Genomic DNA, 20,208 nt, shown 5'->3' with positions numbered 1-20,208 from the left:
TCCCAAGTGCTGGGATTGAAGGCGTGCACTACCAAGGCCTGGCAGGCCTCAAACTCACAGAGATCTGCCTGCCTCTGCTTCCCAAGTGCTGGGATTAAAGGCGTGCTCTACCACTGCCTGGCCGGCCTCAAACTTGTGATCCTCCTGCCTCTGCCTCCTTCAGCAAATCCTACCGGCGTGGGCCACCACAACCGGCCAAGTCACTTTGTAACAGACCAAATCTGACGCTGTGGCAGCTTTTGTTGCAAAACCGCAATTACTTGAGCTTCTGCTAATTCAGGCAGTGGGGTTCCGCTGCAAAACTTAGCCAAGGCAGGCAGAATGGGCCTGTGTCGCCGAGTGTGTCTCGGACTCCGCACTGGGGCCGGAGTCACGAACTGAAAAACAGCACCGGGGAGGGTGCTGTGTTAGCTAGCGGGCTACCCGCTTGAGTCGGGGGCAAAATAGCCCGACGTTGGACGCCAAAATGTAACGGCGTAAATGAATGCAGACAGAGTGTAAAAATATATATATAGCTTTAATGTAGAAATAGACTTACAGAACCACCGTTCCCGCGGAGTCCAGGAAAGCAGAAGCGAGCAGCTCGGAGCTTGCTCGCCAAATTTATAGGCAGACATTAGCCCGAGGCGAACACGCCCCTTAAGGGGCGGGACTTATCCCTACAACATGGTATCATTTGCAAAGGTGGAAAAATATCAGAAATGAAAGAGTTAAAAAGGTAGTTCATTTATTCTAAGAGTTTTACACACAAAAAAGAAGAGAGGCCAGGAAGATTTAGATAAAAACACACAGCTGACAAGTCACATGAAACAAATTAACTGAATCCTAATGCCAGCGCTGCTTTCAGCCTGAATGCGAACAGTGTTCTCAGCGTGGTGAACAATGCTGCTGTTCACAAGCCAAACGGCTACTGCTGCTTTCCAGATTGAAGTCTCTGTTCTAACCTTTTGAGCTCAATGCATTAAGCCCTTCTGTTAAAAGAGACGTTTATGTAAATGATAATCTTTTGGCAGTGGGCCATCAAAATCATATGGGCCTTTATTTTCCAGATATTTTTTCCAAAGGTTAGCATTTAAAGAATTTAAATAACTTCACTTTTCAATTAAGAGTGAATTTAAATTTTCAGCACTATGAATCATGTGAACTAAAGTTGCCAGCAGTTAAATGGCCCACAGAAAGCATTTTTATAATCTCAGGCATCAACGAGCTCCCAGGAAGTTTAAATGTAGTTTCTTTTGATGCCACTAATGGAACAGCACTTGTTAATGCCAACACCCATGTAAGTTAAAGCATTTTGATTATAAATGACACTACTTTATACAAGATACATATTAATTACTTGGCAGAAATTACATAGGCCTTTCACGTCACTTCCATTCAAAGGTCCAAAACTATAGGGAAAATTTTCTATCTTAAAGTATAAGCAGATCTAGATTATAAAACTTACAAAGAAGATACCATATTTTTTCTGAAACTATCTAATAATGTAATTATTTAATAAGGGATTTAAATTAAGATTTACTATCCCCAATTCTCACTCAACAATGATCAGACCCATGTCTTGTGCAAGCCAGGCAACCTAATAGTCTTTCCAAACTCTTGCCTGCCTTGGAACTGTATTTCACTGGAGACAGATCTAACTTCCAGAAGACCATCATATTAACACACAGCCAAAACCAGGATAGTTGGTGTTGGGGTGCATCTTAGTGGAAGGGTGTTTCCTTAGCATCCACATGGCCCCAGGTCCAATCACTAGCAATGAAGGGAAAAACAATAACTGTACTGCTAGAGTCAACAACAAAAGATACCACAACACAATTCATTTTTAAAATAATTTTAAGTTATATATAGGTATGTGTGCCTGATGTGGCTATATGAAACTCATGGAGGCCAGAAGCTTTGGATTTCCTAGAATTAGAGTAAGAGAAGTTTGTGAACTGCCACACAGGTACTAGGGACCACACTCAGTCCTCTGAAGATCAGCAAGTGTCCTTAAATGCTGAGCCATCTCTCCGGTCTCACAAACCTCATTTTTATGACAGCTATTTTCTGTGGAACAATAACCAAAATCCTAGTCACTCCTCCATCCTGTCTTCACCCATTGATTTCTCAGTCATTCCTCATCTTCAGCACGAGATAGCCCTTATTCTTTCCTTCATGTCACATGTACACGTCACGTGGGCATCTCTTAGTAGAATTATCTTCTGAAACTTCTTACTCCCCGCCTCGCCCCCACAGACTGTCACTTCCATCGAAGCTGAGAGCAGGTTTTGTTTTAATCACTAGTACATCTCTAGTGCCTAGCATAGAATACTGTCATGGCTCAGTTGCTTGATAAATACTTGCCAAGCAAATAGAAAATGTGTACGCACACGCACACGCACACACACACACATTATTCCCAAAGAACTCTATCCTTTTTAAATAAAAGTTAAGTTTTACCCCTTCTAATAACACAATTTTGTGCTTGAGAAAGACTAGGCAGAACATATTGAATTACTTTTCATGTGTGGTGTGAGGAAAGGGTCCAGGCCCGCTCTTTTCCAGCACATGGGAACCTACTGTCTAAGAGCCATTTGTTGAGAGGACGTATGTTCTCTACTCGCCCACACCTCGCCAGCCTCAGCTGTCTGGGTTTACCCCCCCCCCCCCCACTGCCCAGTGAGCTCTCTGTGTCTCTGCTATCCTATTGGCACCGGTGCTGTGCTGGGAGTTTTAAAGTCGGAAAAGTATCGGCCTTTGGACTCCACTCTTCTTCAAGATTGCTGTGCTCTGCAAATGAAGGTTACAGGGATTTGGAAAGACTTTTGCATCAGCTCCGAAAGGAACTTTAGGCAGCCCCACTATCCTAGTTACTTAACTTCCGGTTTGCGCACACTGAGTCCTCCCACTTATTTTATCTTCCTTCATTTCTTTTAGCAGTGTTGTGGTTTTCAGTGAACATGTCTTTAACTGGCTTGGTTAAATCAAACACTTAATTTCCTTTCAGATTATCCACAGATTGAGGACAGAAGCACAAGTGATCTTTGTGTCAATCTACATTCTGCAAACTGCTAGATTTATTAGTTCTAGAAGCTCTCCTGTAGATTCTTCGGGATACTCCCTATACAGGATCATAGTAATTAGAGATAATTAGTGCAATTAGAGATAGTTTTATTAATTCCTATATGACTTGGGTCCTTCTATTTTTGTTGTCTAGTCACCCTGGCTAGAATGTTGCATGGGGGGGGGGAGAGAAGGGGGGGGGAGAGGGGGAGGGAGGGAGGGAGGGAGAGAGAGAGAGAGAGAGAGAGAGAAACATCTTAGCTTGAGCAGTTAGAACCAAATGCCTCGAACAGAGAGGCTTGAACAGCAAACATTAACATAACACAGTTCTACACCTCAAAGATGGTGAGATCAGATGCCAGATGGGGAGTCTGGGGATCCACAGGTGCCAGATGGGAAGTTTAGGGGTACAAAGGTGCCAGATGGGGAGTTTAGGGGTACACAGGTGCCAGATGGGGAGTTTAGGGGTACACAGGTACCAGATGGGGAGTTTAGGGATTCACGGGAGCCAGATGGGGAATTTAGGGGTACATGGGTACCAGATGGGGAGTTTAGGGATTCACGGGAGCCAGATGGGGAATTTAGGGGTACACAGGTACCAAATGAGGAATTTAGGGGTACATAGGTACCAGATGGGGAGTTTAGGAGCACAGGCCTTCTTCTTGGTTTGCAGAGAACAGTCTTGGAGAGACGCTTTGTTCTGCTCTCACAAGGAAACAGTGGCTCTAGTCTCCTCTTGCAAGGGCACTAACCCAATGAGAAGAACTCTACACGAACTGCCTTATCTAACTGTATTTACCTCTCAATGTCTCAAATGTCTAATTCCAAATACCAGCTTTGGGCTACAATATGTGAATTTTGGAGGAACAAAAAAACTCTCTCCATGGGAGTAGGCATTATTGCTTTAATTCTGACTTAGGGGTAAAGGTGTTCAGAACCTTTACTATACTTAAGGAGTACCTTTGTTAATAGTTTTAAGTTTTGTTTGTTTTCTCAAGAAAAGGTACCTAGGGAGGAAAAGTCAGTTTTCATTAGGGATATGTTCTCTAACTGACAGACCCACAACCATGTACACAAAAAGGCAGCACTAATTAGACTCAATGATTAAAAACTAACAATCTGAAGTTGGGAGGGGAAACGGGGGATATCTGAGAGGAGCTGAAAAGGGATTGGGATATGAAAATGATAAAAGTTGTAGGCATGAAATTATCAAAGAATAAATAAAATATATGTCTAAAAAAGAAAGATTTTAAGTCATCAATTGAATTTTCACTTTGCAGTCTTTATTACTTCTGTAAGGGTGGTGGTAATGTGCCACTTTCTTTTAACATTTAGTAAAGTTTGTCAGTATTCTTTTCTGAAAAAAAAAGTTCTGATGTACTCTTTATTATATCATAAATTCAACAAATGTAACCATGTGAGATTTATCCTAATCACTTAATTTTCCACCTCTACCAGTATGAATAATTAAGTTTACACTCTTTTCTTCAGAAACCTTGAGTACACTTCAGCTGTCTGACATTATTTGAGGTTAGGCAGCAGTACAGCCAACTTTAGGACATGCTGTGGTGTCTAGAGGCTTCTGACCCTGAATTCTTACTTAAACTCACATCCTCTTCTTGCTAGTGATGTGGGATAGGTCAACCTGCCAGAACCCGTGTCCACATCTGAAAGATGAAGCCACTACAACTCGTCCTATCTAACTGTAAAATTTCTGGGAAATTATGAAGTACTATAAAATGGCAATTACAATGAAGGTAGTAAGCATGACCACCAAAATAATTACATCAATTTCTTTCCTATAACTAAAGTTTTTAATAAAACGTAATTGACATAAGGTGGCCAGGTAAGCAAATGAAGCCTATGTTACCTCACTCTGCTCCTAGCCTGAACTATTGGAACGTGTCTTTAGCAATTCACCTCCAAAAAAATATAAGTGAAACCCAAAATCAAAAATAATGATTTCTCACCAATGAGCAATTATCTTTAATAGAACTACTTGAGAAATTTTTCATATAAGTCATTCATATGTATCATTACATATATATGAACATAAGAAAAGGAGGAAAGGATATTTTTACATTATCATAATTGATATATATGTTCAATTGGTGCAATAGAAATGATTTACTATTCCAACCAAATACTGTGCCTTTTAAATTATTATTTTTTTTGATTTTTTGAGACAGGGTTTCTCTATAGCTTTTGGTTCCTGTCCTGGAACTAGCTCTTGTAGACCAGGCTGGCCTCGAACTCACAGAGATCCACCTGCCTCTGCCTCCCGAGTGCTGGGATTAAAGGCGTGTGCCACCACTGCCCAGCTTTTTAAAATTATTTTTATTTAATTTCTTATGTGTATGAATGTTTTGCCTGCCCATATATATGTGCATTACATGCAAACTTGGTGCACAATGTCAGAAGAGGTCATCGGATCTCCTGGAATTGGAATCATGGGTGGCTGTGAACCACCATGTTGGGAACCAAACCTGGGTCCTCTGCAAGAGGAGCAAATGCTCTTAGCCACTGAGCCATCTGATGGAGGAAGGTCATTGGCCAATAAAGAAACTGCTTGGCCCTGTGGGTGGAGTAAACAGAACAAAATGCAGGGAGGAAGAGAAAGTGAGGTCAGAGTCTCGACAGCTCTGCTCTCCGGGGCAGACACCTCAGAGAGAGACGCCATGCCCCGCTCCCGGGATGAAGCTCCGACCCAGGATGGACATAGGCTAGAATCTTCCTGGTAAGCGCACCTTGGGGTGCCATACACAGATGATTAGAAATGGGCTAAATTAATATGTGAGAATTAGCCTAGAAGAGAATGGGCCAAGCAGTGTTTAAAAGAATACAGTGTCCGTGTAATTATTTTGGGTAAAGCTAGCCGTAGGGGCGGCCGGGTGCTGGGGATGCAGCCCTGCCATCCCTATTATTACAGCCATCCTTCTCTCCAGCCCCTCAAATACCGTCTCTTACTATGAACACTGCAGCCAGTATAAGACAACCAGCACAGAACATTTACTAAGGTAAAACAACCTGATTGCTTCCCAGGTGACACGTGATATACACTTCATTGCAGAAGAGTGCAATGCCTGATTATCTTATCACCTAGCAAAGGCAGATGCCACTTCTCTCGTCTTTTAAGTGTGTGACACACGTGCAGGTACCACTTCTAAGAGGAACGGACCTCTTCTGTAGCCTGCCTATGTGAAAGTAGCTCCAAAATGCTTTTTCCTCAGCCCTTTCCTCCAGTGTGGCAACTCCCCCATCTTAAAGTGACAGCTTTGCCTCAGCTGCTGCTGCTGAATAACCGAATGTCCAGCACAGCCCTGCCCTGCTAAATTCCAGGTATGGACCTTCAGTTCTAGAGTTTGTCGTCTACTTGTTTTGTGAGGCAGGGTCTCTCTATGTAGCCCCGACTGACCTGGACCAGGCTGGCCTCGAACTCACAGTATCCTGCCTACCTCTGCCTCCTGAGTACAGGGATTAAAGGCATGCACCACCATGCCCAGCAAACTTATACATTTTTTTAAAATGGAAAAACTAATCTAGAAGAATTCTGCTATGTATTATACTTGTTCTAGAATGCAGCAGAGCAGGTCTGCTCACAAACCATCCTGACTTTGTACTGGAGTTCTGAAGAAAGACAGTCTAAGAATGGAGTCGTAGGAGAATTCTGAGTGCTTATGGGAAACTTCCAAGAAACCAAGACAAGAATCTGGTGACCTCAGTTTCTTCAAAAACACGGAATTGTTCTTGAACTGTGTTTTTGAGCTCCTCCTCCAAGGTAGCAGATAGGAGTGAGTTTACTTCAGATTATTCATTACAACTGGCTATCATATTTGTGTATATACCTCTATGGAAAAACACGTTTTGCCATGTGCGGCTTGCCCACCACAAGCAGTTTGCTTTTGTGATTGGATGCTCCACTCACGTGACTCTTCTTAACCCTCAGAGTATAAACTGTCTGAGGCTTTGAAGACAGTTGGCTATTGCATGAGACTTTTGTCCTCCTCATTTATGGTTCCATTCCCCCAGGCCTCTTTAACAGCCTCTAGAGCAGTCAGCAGTCTCAGCCATGTGCAGACTCTGGGACAAAACGTCTCCTTTGCCTCACACACACAAGTCTATTCTTTCACTGTTTAAAATCTAAGCCGCTTCCTGTTCACAAAATTAGACAAGAAAGTACTTTCTACCACAACCTATATAACACCTAGTGCATGAGTGTAGCAGTCAGATTAAAAGCCGTGGCCCAAGTGACAGGATTGTGTTAGGGAAGCAGGGCCAAGCTTCAATAACTACATGCTACATTCAACACTATATTGTCATCACAAAGGAAGTTTAAAAACTGGTGACATTTTCATCTATTCTCATTGAAGGATTTTCTTGTTATGCTATAAAACTAACTAGAGATGCTTAAATGAACCCGAGTCTCTAATCCTTATATATAATTCTTCACTTCCATAGATTCCTCAAAAAATTCTAATTAACTTGCTTAAAATATTCAAATATTTTCAAATATTCAAACATATTCAGATTCAATTGGAATAAATTAGTTTCTATGAGCTGTTTTATTTAGGGTCTCACAGTATTGATGTTAGTGTATTGCACAATGCTGGCTTGGGAATGAGCAGACGACAGCAGCAGAGGTGACCAAATTGTAATCTAGGATAATGAAATGGTTTCAATTAAGAGGTAGGAGGCAAAATTCACAGCAGACTAAACCTGAGCACTAAACTAAGCACCCAAAGTTACCTTGGCCTCTACATGGCACTCACACACAGGAATGAATTAACTAATGAATTAATGTAATGACTTGAAATTCAACCTTTCATTACACTATCGTTCCCCTGCTATGGAAAGGGGAAAGTAAAAAGGGGTTCACTTTGTCTTATGGCCAGACATGCTAATAAAGTTTCCAATGAGATAGCCCCATCTTGTGGACTTCCTGCGTACTGCAGGATGCTTCCATTAGTCACTCCCCTTCAGCATGGAAAGGAGCCAACACTTACTGTATACTGGTTTTGTTTTTTGTTTTGTTTTGTTTTAGTTTTCTTGCCTTAAAGTTTATTTGATTTAAAAATATATATCTTAAGCCCTCTAGTAAACATGGGACCTTCAATAATTAGAGTTCTTTAAAATGCATAATGACATAATTTTCCCACACTGCAAGATAAATTGTAAACCTGACATAAATTATTTTGTACAACTAAAGCATATTTCAGAGAAACTGGCTTTCCCGTTTGTACCCAGGAGTCTTGGTTAGTATGTCCCTGTTTCATGATAACATTATTAACATTAACAAGACTTTGGAGCATTTATGATTATTTCTTAGTTCTCTACTGTAGTGATATTTCATCTGTTTATTTACAGAAGATTGTCCGCAAACAGGCTGGAGAAACTCCAGATGTGGCTCAGGGTTTGTAACTCCTGCTCTCTGCTTTCCATGGTTATGCAGAGCTCAGCATGGGATGCTGGGCAAAGTGCCCAGCCTGCTGCATGGCACCTCCCGAAAGTAACTCAGACACTCCAGTAGGTAGTGCTTTCCTTAGGGCACATCCAGTGCACGTCTGTGAATAACTGCTAATGGCCTAATAGACTCAAAATGACTAGCATAACAAAATGGAGTCGCCTAAGTCATACAGTCTTGCTAAGTAGTCCAGGCTCGCCTTGAACTCACAGCAATCCTCCTGCCTTTGCCTCCTGAGTGCTGGGATTACAAACCTGTGCCATACCCGACTTTAAAGGGACAGTGGTGATAAGTAAGAAGAGACTTGTATTAGGAAAGACTCTCTCAAAGTGTGAGGTGCAAAAAGTCTACAGCCCACAGCTTCACCAAAGGCTCACAAACATAAGAGCCTAGAAACGTCAACTTGGTCACAGGCTACAGAAATGCTGCTGTGATTTCAGTGCCCCGTGCCAAAAGGGAGAAGCCACCGAACTGTAGATGAAGAATGTAATCATCAGCCATGACGGGCTTCACCCTTACAGTAAGCCTGGCACAGGGTCCACCTTCCTAACAACGAAAGAAGCAGTGCCCTGCATTCAGAACCAATGGAGCATCTGGAGGGTCCCAGCCTTAAGATAAAGCAAGACTTTGCTGGATCTCTGATACCTCCAGGAACCTGCGCCTTCCTCAATCCAAGCGCATCATCAGATTTCCCCACTCTTTTGGAAACACACCAGCCTACTCTGTACCTTGTATGTGAAAATGATTCGGCAATGTGTAAAGAAGTTGTAATCGGTGGAGTTTATCGTCATAAAGAAGAAATGAATACTGAAGAAGAGGAAAGCAAACCTCGGTGCCAGAATCCCATGCAGTGCCTGTGAAGGAACATAACCTGAGATGGGTGGGGATGTTGTAGAACAGGCTTCCCACACTAGCCACATTCACAAGACCAGAAGAATGAGAAGGGTGAGCAGAAAAAGAGCAGGTAGGAAGTGTAAGGTCAAATGAGAAAGCAGAACGGCTGGAGAGGCATGCTGACAATGTTTGAACTCCAATACAAACCCGAGGCCTACAGAGAATTTTGGCCAGTTATTTTCCCTTAGCTTTAGGGCCCACTGTGTTCCTCAAAGCCTATGATTTCTTAAAATTTTATTCATTTATTTGTTTATTCATTTGTTTTTATGTAGATGGATGTTTTGCCTGCACATTTTATCTGTATATCACTTGTGTGCCTGATGTCAGGAAAGGCCAGAAGGGGGCACTGGGTCTCCTGGAACTGGCACTACAGATGGTTATAAGACTCCCAAAATGCAGGAGCCCAGGCACTCTGGAAGAGCAGTAGGTGCTCTCAGCCACTAAGCTGTCTCTTTGGCACCCAAAGTCCATAAATCAAATTCAATATTACTCCATTAGTTGTTCCACTACCTGACTAGCAGTAACAGAGATCCTCTAACCTCCTGGAATCTACTTGGCTATCTGTTGCAGCTGTCCTCTCAATGAGGACATACCCACCCACAGCCAGCACTTCTCCTCACTTCATCCTCTCCACCGGACTGTTACTAATCAGTTTGCATTTTGCTCATGTGTAGGACTCCCTGCAACAGAGATCTCTGCCAGCTTTCCACATGGGTATTCTATAGTAGTGTGTCCCTACCTGGCTTTTCATGAACTATTTCCCAGCAGGCAGTTCTCTGTGAGTTCAAGGCCAGTCTGGTCTACACCGAGCCAGCCAGTGAGACCTTGTCTCAGAAGAAAACAAAACAATGAACAACTTCCTGAAAAACAATGAACTTTAAGTTTTGTTTGTTGTTTTTTTAGTAATTTTTCTCACACCCTTGGACTGGCTACAAGCCTGGTAGAAATAACAAATCAAATCAGAAACAAAACAGAAACAATTTAAGAAGGGTCCATCTGCCTAGTTAATCTCCTTCAGTTTTTAACAAATCTGCCAGGCTGGAGAGAGTTCAGCAACAACACTGGCTACTCCTGCAGAGAAGCTGGGCTTGGTTCCCAGCAGCCCAGGTTGTTCTCAACCAAATATAATTCCAGTCCCGGGTATTCTGGCTTCTGAGGGCACTGCATACATGTATTGCACAGACATACATTCAGGCAAAACACCTATATACATAAAACAAAAACAAATGCATCTTTTAAAAATTCTGCCCCTCACTTTTATTTATCATTAAGAATCTGAATTTAACAACTGGGCAGTGGTGGTACACGCCTTTAATCCCAGCACTCAGGAGTCCGAGGCAGAGACAGGCAGATCTCCTAGCTTAAAGGCAGCCTGCTCTACAGAGTGAATTCCAGGACAGAGATACACAGAGGAAACTCTGTCTCAAAAAGAAGAACAAAAACAAAACCAAGAAAATATAAAACAAAACAAAGTCAAAGCCAAGTAAGTCAAGAAAGCTTGGGTCATAAAGGAACAAGGTGTACCCAGGGCCTGGGCATGCTCCCCACTCAGAAGGTCCTGGGGGTTCACATGGTGCCCACCTCATACCCTCACTGAACCAAAACAAATGTAAAAAAACAAAATGCTAATTGAGCATGGTGGCCTGTATCTCCGATCCCAGCTAGTTCCAGGAGAGCCAGGACTATACAAAGAAACCGTGTCTCAACCTCCTCCCTCTCCAAAAGAATCTGGATTTACCAATCACCTTCTATCAAGAATACAATATAAAATCAGAAATTCATGTACCACTGTCAACATTCTATCTCATCATACAGTTTGCAGGCTCACTTTTCATATTAAATTACCACCCTATTGACATTACTTATTTTATCTAAAGTACAACTTCTGTTATAGCTACAGAATTGTTATTCCAATGCAAGCCAACTTAGTTTTCTCTCTTATATGGAAAAATTATCAGGTAAATTTTGCAAATACTAGATTGATCTCTTTAACAAACAAAGACACTATATTTAACTTTGGATTCTAAGCAAGTATGTGTTGGGAATATACATGGCATATGCTTATAGAAATAACTGTATATAAGATATGAATTCTGAATGATGGCAACATCAAAATCTCCAAGTCATACCATATCAAAAATATAGAATCTTATTAAGATTTAAAGCTATAAAACCATTTTTTTTGGGGGGGGGGTTTGAGACAGGGTTTCTCTGTGGCTTTGGAGCCTGTCCTGGAACTAGCTCTGTAGACCAGGCTAGTCTCGAACTCACAGAGATCCGCCTGCCTCTGCCCTCCCAAGCGCTGGGATTAAAGGAGTGCGCTACCATCAATGGCATCCATGAAACAATGTTTTGAATAGATATTCCTAGCATTTTCAATTTAAGATAGTGTCAGTACAAACGTCATATTTCATATAACAAGGGGGACTTTGCTACTCAAAGTCATTATTTAAGGACAATCACATGTAAAGAAAAAAGACTTGCAAATTCACCCAAGTGATGACAGGTAGAAACGGAAATGAAGGAAACATGAATGAGACTGGAGGGCTCTGAGAGAACTAGAGATGCTTAGATGAAATCAATTCCAATTTTGAAAGCTTTGGTTAATAGCAAAAAGGGATATAAGACATGATATTTGCTAAAATATAACTAAATAATTAAAGATATCAGATAGATCCATAAAGACTGCATGTTAATGCCCAAGGTCACTCAGCAAACAGCTGTTTCTAGAGACAAGAATGACCATTATCCTTAAACTCCCTCAGAATCTACTCAGCTCACCTTTAAAATCCATGACTACCAAAATGATGTCACCTCTTACAGAAGTTCTGACTATATCTTCTTGAGTAAAATACTGCTTGAGTAGTGTCAAAACAGGAATTTAGAACATTATCTTCGTGAAAACTACTTAAATTGATCTTTAAAAAGCCTCCATCATTGCTTTAAGTGCCTAAAATACCAGAAATAAACTTTTATACTAAAATATTTCAATGATTGTCTAAAATGCTGCAATAGAATGTAGACAGAAAAATCTTTATCTACAGTTTTTATTTAACTCTCTTTCTTCTTACTAAATGTATGTTAACAAAAAAAAAACCCTCAAATGATCTAGACAAAAGCTTTTAGCTCAACACATAATTGCAAGAAAATTACAATAATTGTACCAATTAAAATAATCTTGAATGAACAGTATGTCATCTTAATGTTCCAATGGTTTAGAGAGGGATCTACTTAATTAGCTGAAATTGCTTTCCAGTGTAAGTATCAAATGTCATTTGTTAAAAGTTGAACAATTTAGAAAATAATTTAACAAAGCAATTTTACAAAACACCAAGAACCAACATTTTCTTTTTCAGCTGGATAAAGCAAGCAGATGTGTCATCAGACCACTATAAAAATAAATGAGGCTTTTTACGGTTAAAAAAAATTTTACTACTAGCATTAAAAATACTATTTTCTGATTGTTTTACCAAATCAAATTTCTTTAATAAAATAAATAAATATTAATTATACACTGCTGCTTTCTGTCAGCTGTAAATAAAACTTTTTATTATTCAAATGACAAGCACCGAAGAGCTCAGCTACGGGTAAGTAGGAACAGACAACTAAATTGTTAGAACATGTTCCAATAGATGGGTTTCCAATATGTTGATCAAACTGTCTTCCCATAGTTCTTCATTATAAATTATTTTATTTATTTCAAGTAAAAGCCTTTGAGTTTTCAGAATGCTTTCTATTCTCTTTTTCTCTTTGTTGGCTGACTGCAAACATTCTCTGTATTTACAGGTGTACTTATTTCTTAAAAAAGAAGAGCATCTCAGAGTCACTCTGACCAGTCCACCCTCAGATGGCAAGACCATCCAGGTCTGAGGTCTAAAGCAATAGTCTGTTTAATCACAGAAAGTTGGCATAGCCTCATTTTACTTTAATATGCATTATTCTATATTGATGTGATCAAAAATATTCCCCTAGAAAAATTCACTCCAATTTATATCCATTATATGATTAAAAACCTACTTTTCCCTCCAAAAATAATTCTTACACAATATTCTGTTTTTCATAAAAGGATACAATAATTGCTATTATCTCTAAACTACATGTTAAGTATTCACTATTGTCTACAAGACATATTTTAATTTCAAAATGAAAAGATTTCGGAACTACCTATGAGGCTCTGATAGTGGAATCTGTAATGCAAACTTTCAAATTTCAAGCAAAGCACAGGCAATCTTTCTCTGTCCCTTAACTGCCCCAAAGAGAGCAGCTCTGCTCGCCCAGGCTCTCCCCACCATGACAGACCTTTGAAATCATGAGATAAATGCATGCTGTCTCTCATAAGCTAAAGTCACAGCCTGGAAAGCCTGATTAGCATAGAAAATGAGTACCAGACAAGTGGGGTGATCGCTATGGCATTCTTAGTACCAGATAAGTGGGATGGCTGCTGTGGAGTTCCTAGTGCCAGACAAGTGGGGTGATCGCTATGGCATTCTTAGTACCAGATAAGTGGGATGGCTGCTGTGGAGTTCCTAGTGCCAGACAAGTGGAGTGGCTGCAGTAGGAATTCCTACTGCCAGTAGCCTTTAAGTTACCCGCCCACCTGGGTGTGACCTCTTATACTATTTATGCCAATGTAAAGCGCGTGTCCGGCCTCTTTTCTGGCTGCGGGATTTGGTTGCAGTTCTCTGTTCCAGCAGAGGACTGTGATCTGTGGGTCTACCCCTAAATAAATAAACCTCTATTATTCTCAGTTCTGAGCTAGTGTGGGATTTCTTTTAAGCGTCCATCTTCAGGTGGCTGCCGTGGCATTCATAGTACCAGACAAGTGGGGTGGCTGCCATGGCATTCCTGAGAAGCCTCTGACCTGGTTTGCAGGAAGAATCTGGAGAAGTGGGAGAAGTAGGCTAGAGAAGCTTCAGGACGCTCTAAGCAGAGCTTGTCAGTGATTACTGGAGGAGCTTAAGAAACCAGAACATTGATGGAACCGAGAACAGTAAACACAGTCCATTGGGATACAGCCGCAAAAGACTACTGAAAACAGGCCAAAAAGGCCATGTATACTACACTCTAGCAAAAGTCCTGTCTACATTAAAAGGGATTTTAAGACTTACATATCTGGTTGTTTTGTCTGTATGTAGGTATGTGCCTGGTGCCCAAAGAGGTCAGAAGAGGGTTTTGGGAACCGAGCCCAGGTCCTCTGCAAGGTCTATCCCTCTGACCCCAAGTCCTGTCTGTTTTGTTCACACCCTAAAACTTTAGGAGAGGCTGAGTTTAAAGGGATGGACTAAGTAATCTGGCAGAGGAAATATTACCAGCTCCTTTTAGTCCTGTTTACAAGAAGAATTGAGAACAACACTGGAGCAGAAGGATTTAAAAACCTTAGTTTCATAAAAGCAGCACATGGACGGTTCTGAAGCAAGGAAATGTGGCTGCTGAAGAGATGGGGACACTACGAGGAAACTGAGTGTTCTGCACATTTTGGTATCATCTATCTGATGCTGGCTTTGCAGACATAGAGAATGCAAATGTTACAGGGTCATGGAAACTAAGAAAAGATTTCCAGAAAACACCTAGGAAGACAGGCAGAAGGTGAGAGGGTTGGTGTGAATGCAGGCAGCCCTGGAAGCAATGTATAAAGCGTGACGGTGAAGTCAAAGGCATAAGAGTGACTAGGGAAGTCAGATACCCAGGACCACGGAGCATCTGTTGAGGAAAGCTGCAGGCAGTGAGCAGAGAGAACCACACAAAGGCCATGGGCCTACCAACGGAAAACTATAGAGACAAGAACGCTGAGCTGTTGGATCTCACATCACAACAGCACATGTTGCAGGGGCCTGACACGGAACTACGTGATCTAATATTTGCTGCCTAGGTTAAGTTTTGACCTATGCCTGATTTCCAAGCCACTCCCTTCCATCCTTTGAGAAGGGAGATCTTTACTCTGCCACTGTAATTTGGAAATACAACATCTTCTTTTAGGTATTGCTGGGATCCACAGCTAAAAGTCTGTCTTGGGTCTCAGATGAGACACTGACCTTCAACAACTGACAATACTGGAACTGTTATGGGACAGATGGGTGGAATGCATGCATTTCAGATGATGAAGACAGGTCGAGGTGGAAGGTTACGGTTTGGAAAGATCTGTCAACTATCAGGCTGGCAGGGTTGGATGCAGCGTGCAGGCAGCAGCACACACAGGCTGCAGGCCAGGGCAGGATAAATGGTGGGGAGAGAAGCAAGCCTGCAAATGTATGTGCTCTCCCTGCCTTCTGGTCAGCACTCTGTGAGCAGTTCTAGTCCTCCATGCTCACACTGCACAACAGACTATACATGAACCAAAAATAAATCTTTCTTCCCTAAAAAAGAATGAAAAAGAAAATACCAAGCAACAACCTCTCAACAAAGAGCAGTGGTTTTAGAATAATTCATTTTTTCCCACCCAGAAATCCCACCCAGAAAATGACTTAACTGACAAGTTGTTTAAGCCATCTTCTCACCCCCTCTCCACTTGTTTTAAATACATAAGCTTTACTTTCAATCAGAATATAAGCCCCCAAATCTCAAGCATTTAGGGGCAATTATATGGTGTATGTAAGTTACCCACTCGGCTTACATTTGTATGCAGATATATAAAACATAAAGGGAAGAAGGCACTCGGAAGAAGATGTGGATGAGACTGATGATGCAAACGGAGTCGATGTGAACAGAGGAGCCTGGTGAAGGGTGGGATGCGGGTGTTCTTTGTAATAGTATTATTATTGCAAAATTGCTAAAGTTTGAAAGTACTTTTAAATAGAAAAGACAACCAAATGTATGTCCATCCTTCAAGGACACAACATGCTTTTCCATCTCTCCCTCTGCTCACCCCACTCACCCCTAGAACACACAAGAGCATAAAGAACAACTACGAAAGCTTTGGCTCTCAGGAAAAAGTCACACTAAGAAATCAACAAGGATGAACAGAAGAAGCTCAAAGAAAACAACTAAGCTCCAAAACACCTACTAATCTTGGCTCCTTAAGGAAAACAAGTTGGGCTGATGTGGATTAGCAGTAGAATATGTGACCACCAAGCACAAGGCTCTGGGAGTTTCAGGGAGACATGGAACCAAATGACAACAGTGCAGTGCAGGCAGGGCCACAGAGACCTGGTCATCATTGTACTGACCTGAATCAGAGACCTTTTTTTTCCCCCAAATGCCCTTTTAATCTCTGTTTCATTTTATATTCTCATACTTCTGTTGCCTGGGGACTTTTTTTTTTTCACTCTTCCCATCCTTGTCATAGAGTGTGCAGAAGACCAAGAACTAGAAATCTACTAGAATTCTTGGATTGTGGTCATAGTGTCTATGATCCTGAGATACAATATACTTCCATGCAGTCTCAATCACAGCAGGTAAGGAGACTCATCTAAAGCCCATTCCATGTCAAAACTGAAGACTAACATGAATACTCTGTCTAAAAACGAGAGACAGACTGAAGAGGCAGTAGCTAACCAATAGTTAATTTTAAACAGAAAACTCATGTTTATAAGAAAGCAAACACAATTTATAAGAAAAAATAGCAATTATCTGCTTTTTCTGGATTAGCTGCTAGTGAAGTTAAAAAGAAAACATAGGAAATCTCATATACTAACTTCAGTAACTTGCAATATTCTCTAAAAAAAAAAAATGCAAAAAGGTCAAAATTTCAACCCTTGGTTCCATAACAAACATTAGCCCTTTGATTCCATGATAAACTCCAGGGTGTTCCGACAGGAATCCAGTTCCACGCATTGTGCAAACACAATGAAAGGTGACCTACCAGCACACGCGAGAGCACGGGTGTGGAGCCTCACAGACACAATGAAAGGTGACCTACCAGCACACGCGAGAGCACGGGTGTGGAGCCTCACAGACACAATGAAAGGTGACCTACCAGCACACGCAAGAGCACGGGTGTGAAGCTCACGGACACAATGAAAGGTGACCTACCAGCACACGCGAGAGCATGGGTGTGGAGCCTCACGGACACAATGAAAGGTGACCTACCAGCACACGCGAGAGCACGGGTGTGGAGCCTCACTTTAAATCCCAGCTCTACCATGCACTGACCTTTGGCCAAGTGACTGATCTCCACTGAATTCAGTTTTCTAGTATGCAGAATGAGAATAATGTACAGATCTCAGAACTCTGGGAATGAAGAGTTAACACCATGGAGTGTTCAGAATGAGTGGCATATGAAGCCAGATGACCCAAATTAAAATGCCAGCTCTGCTGCATGAGACTGCGTAACCTGGGAAGTTATTTAACTTTCAGAACCTCTATCTTCCTTGCAAGAAAATATTCTAAAGGCTCCATGTTAACTCTAATAACTGTTCGTCTAGCAAACATTCACAGTTACCTAACTCCTGAGTCAAGACAGACAAGTTTACTCAGGAAATAAAGTTTAGTGTTTTAACAAGCAAGGACAAGTCCACTCATGACCTCACGATAAGATGAGGCATTGGCAGCACATATCTTTAATCCTAGTATTCAGGAGGCAGGGGCAAGTGGGTCTCTGAGTTTGAGGCCAGCCTGGTCTACAGAGTGAGTTACAGGACAGCCAGGACTACACAGAGAAACCTGTCTCAAGAAACCAAAAACTAGCTGGGTGGTGGCGGCGCACGCCTTTAATCCCAGCACTCGGGAGGCAGAGGCAGGTGGATCTCTGTGAGTTCGAGACCAGCCTGCTCTACAAGAGCTAGTTACAGGATAGGCTCCAAAGCCACAGAGAAACCCTGTCTTGAGAAAAAATTAAAAAAAAAAAAGAAATCAAAAACTAAAAAGCAAACACCACAAAAATATATATATACTAACAATACTTTAAGGGAATAAAAATTATCCAAACTCCTAAAGGTTATAAACTATGAACTATATTAATATTTTATTTATATTTTAAAACAGTTTCAATTATACTAAATTCTATAAAACTTTACAGAGTTTCTGCAAGCTATCTTTTTCTAAGAATTAATTTATTATTTTATTAGACTAGAAACTGGGCCTTGAAGCTACTGTAAGTGTTCTGGCAAGCAAAATCATTTGGCTTTGGGACTTTATAAGGGCCAGTAACTCTCAAAACTGGACACACCATTAACGATAACAAGCACAAACAGAGCACCAAGCTCAAAGGACAGCAGCTGTGCTAAGACAGTTTCAGAACAGCAGGGGACCTAGGGAGCTGGACTCAATTTAGAAGTAGAGATTTTGTAAGCATTATTTGTGTTTTAAAACTCAACTCAAGGTGAAGTTAAGGGCAAAGAAGTCAAACCAAATACCTCTCATAGATGGTCTTTAACGTCATCTGATCAGGGACACCTTCAGTCTCTTCCAGATACAGTATGAGCCATGACGTCCGGTAGGGCCACTGCTCGGTAAGGTTGATCCAGCTGGCTAGCCTGTCCCAGTTGAAAGTAATTTGATTGGCTCTTAGTAACCGCCCTTTAAAGAATAGATAAACATTTAAAACTTAGTAGACATACTAAGTAAAAGGTTTAGTAAAGTCACAAGCAACTAATCTTTCAAATTTGAAATTTTTGCTCTTTGGTTATAATACAGACCTACACCTAGTATTTGTACGGTTTCTAAGATCCAGATTTGAAAGATTCAGAGGGCATGGTGGCAGACACAGTAATCCTGGCACTGCAAGCTGGATACAAGTCTGAAGCTAGCCTGGGCTACACAATGAAAGCCTGTCTCAAAAAATAAACCAAGAAACAAAATGGAAGACCAAGGTAGTCCTCAATGCTCTGAAGCATGACTGCTAACGACTTCTCCCTGGACTCCAAGGGAACCCAAACACACTGTGCATCTTTGCTTTATGACGTCATTGACCCCCATTCTTCCTTACTTAGCTTGTGTTACTAACTACCAACCCAGGTACAGGTATCTGAAACTTGTATGTTACTGAATAAAATGACCCTGTTTGCAGGGCGTTCAGAGGACTAATTCAGCTCTCTATCTCAGGGTATGTGCACTTGTGGACAATTGCAAACCTCAAGCCTTCAGAGGCAAGGCTTCTTTCCACCATCACCTTCACCTTGACTTGACAGGACTACAAACTGAGGATTGGTTCTTAACTGAAAACACCCGGTTTTATACCATCATCACTTTAGTACCTGGACTTGCATCTACTTATCTGACAGACTCTAATGGCAATTCTCTTTCCCCAGACTGTAATCATATAGATGATGGCTCCTCATCCAATTCTCCCCCTGCCTCACACCCTCACTCTCTGAATTTTCACCATGGAGTTTCTGGGGAGGTGGGGTCTACTCTGCTGGATGGGAGTGAGCTAAGTTACCATGTTTGCCAGCTATGCATGGCATAGACTCATCATAAACACTCACGCTGGGGTAAAGCCCAGAACAAAATAGGTGATATGGCCACAGCCTTCCTAAGAAGCATTGACTCAGTGGCACAGGCAATAAATGCAATAAGCAAACAAACCTTTGAAATAATTATGAGCATCTAACTAAATGAGTCTGTTTGTAGGGAGCAGCAAAAAATGAAAAGCTGAACACTAAAATAAGCTTGATAATACACTTCTGTAGAAGGTTGAGTTTTTGTCTTTTTAAATATAAGGTCTCACATAGCCCAGCTGGTCTTGGCTTCCTGATCCTCATGCCTCCACTTCCAGTGTGCTAGAATTATAGATGTAAAACCTCTACATCCAACTCACTACGTTGACCAGGCTGATTATGAACTTGAGATCCTTCTGCCTCAGTCTTGTGAGTAGCTAAGATTTTGAGTCTGTGCCGCTAAGCTTGGCTTTAGCATCAATTATTTAAAGATAT

At 41.4% G+C, this 20,208-nt stretch overlaps 1 protein-coding gene across 18 annotated transcripts in view; it reads right to left on the bottom strand.

The window, feature by feature from the left end:
• Kidins220 (kinase D interacting substrate 220) overlaps window positions 1-20,208 on the bottom strand; it is a 111,172-nt gene that overhangs the window by 37,341 nt on the left and 53,623 nt on the right. For all 18 annotated transcript variants that reach the window (XM_041630423.1, XM_041630424.1, XM_041630425.1 and 15 more), the window contains exon 22: window positions 18,691-18,853. In XM_041630423.1, the coding sequence (XP_041486357.1) occupies window positions 18,691-18,853 (163 nt within the window). The remainder of the gene's footprint in view (window positions 1-18,690; window positions 18,854-20,208) is intronic.

The sequence above is a fragment of the Microtus oregoni genome, unplaced genomic scaffold (genome assembly GCF_018167655.1).
Source record: "Microtus oregoni isolate MIOR12 unplaced genomic scaffold, Mior012 000034F_ref0000314, whole genome shotgun sequence".
Taxonomy (NCBI): Eukaryota; Metazoa; Chordata; class Mammalia; order Rodentia; family Cricetidae; genus Microtus; species Microtus oregoni.
Note: the sequence above shows the minus strand (reverse complement) of the source record. Positions and strands in the feature narration are given on the sequence as shown.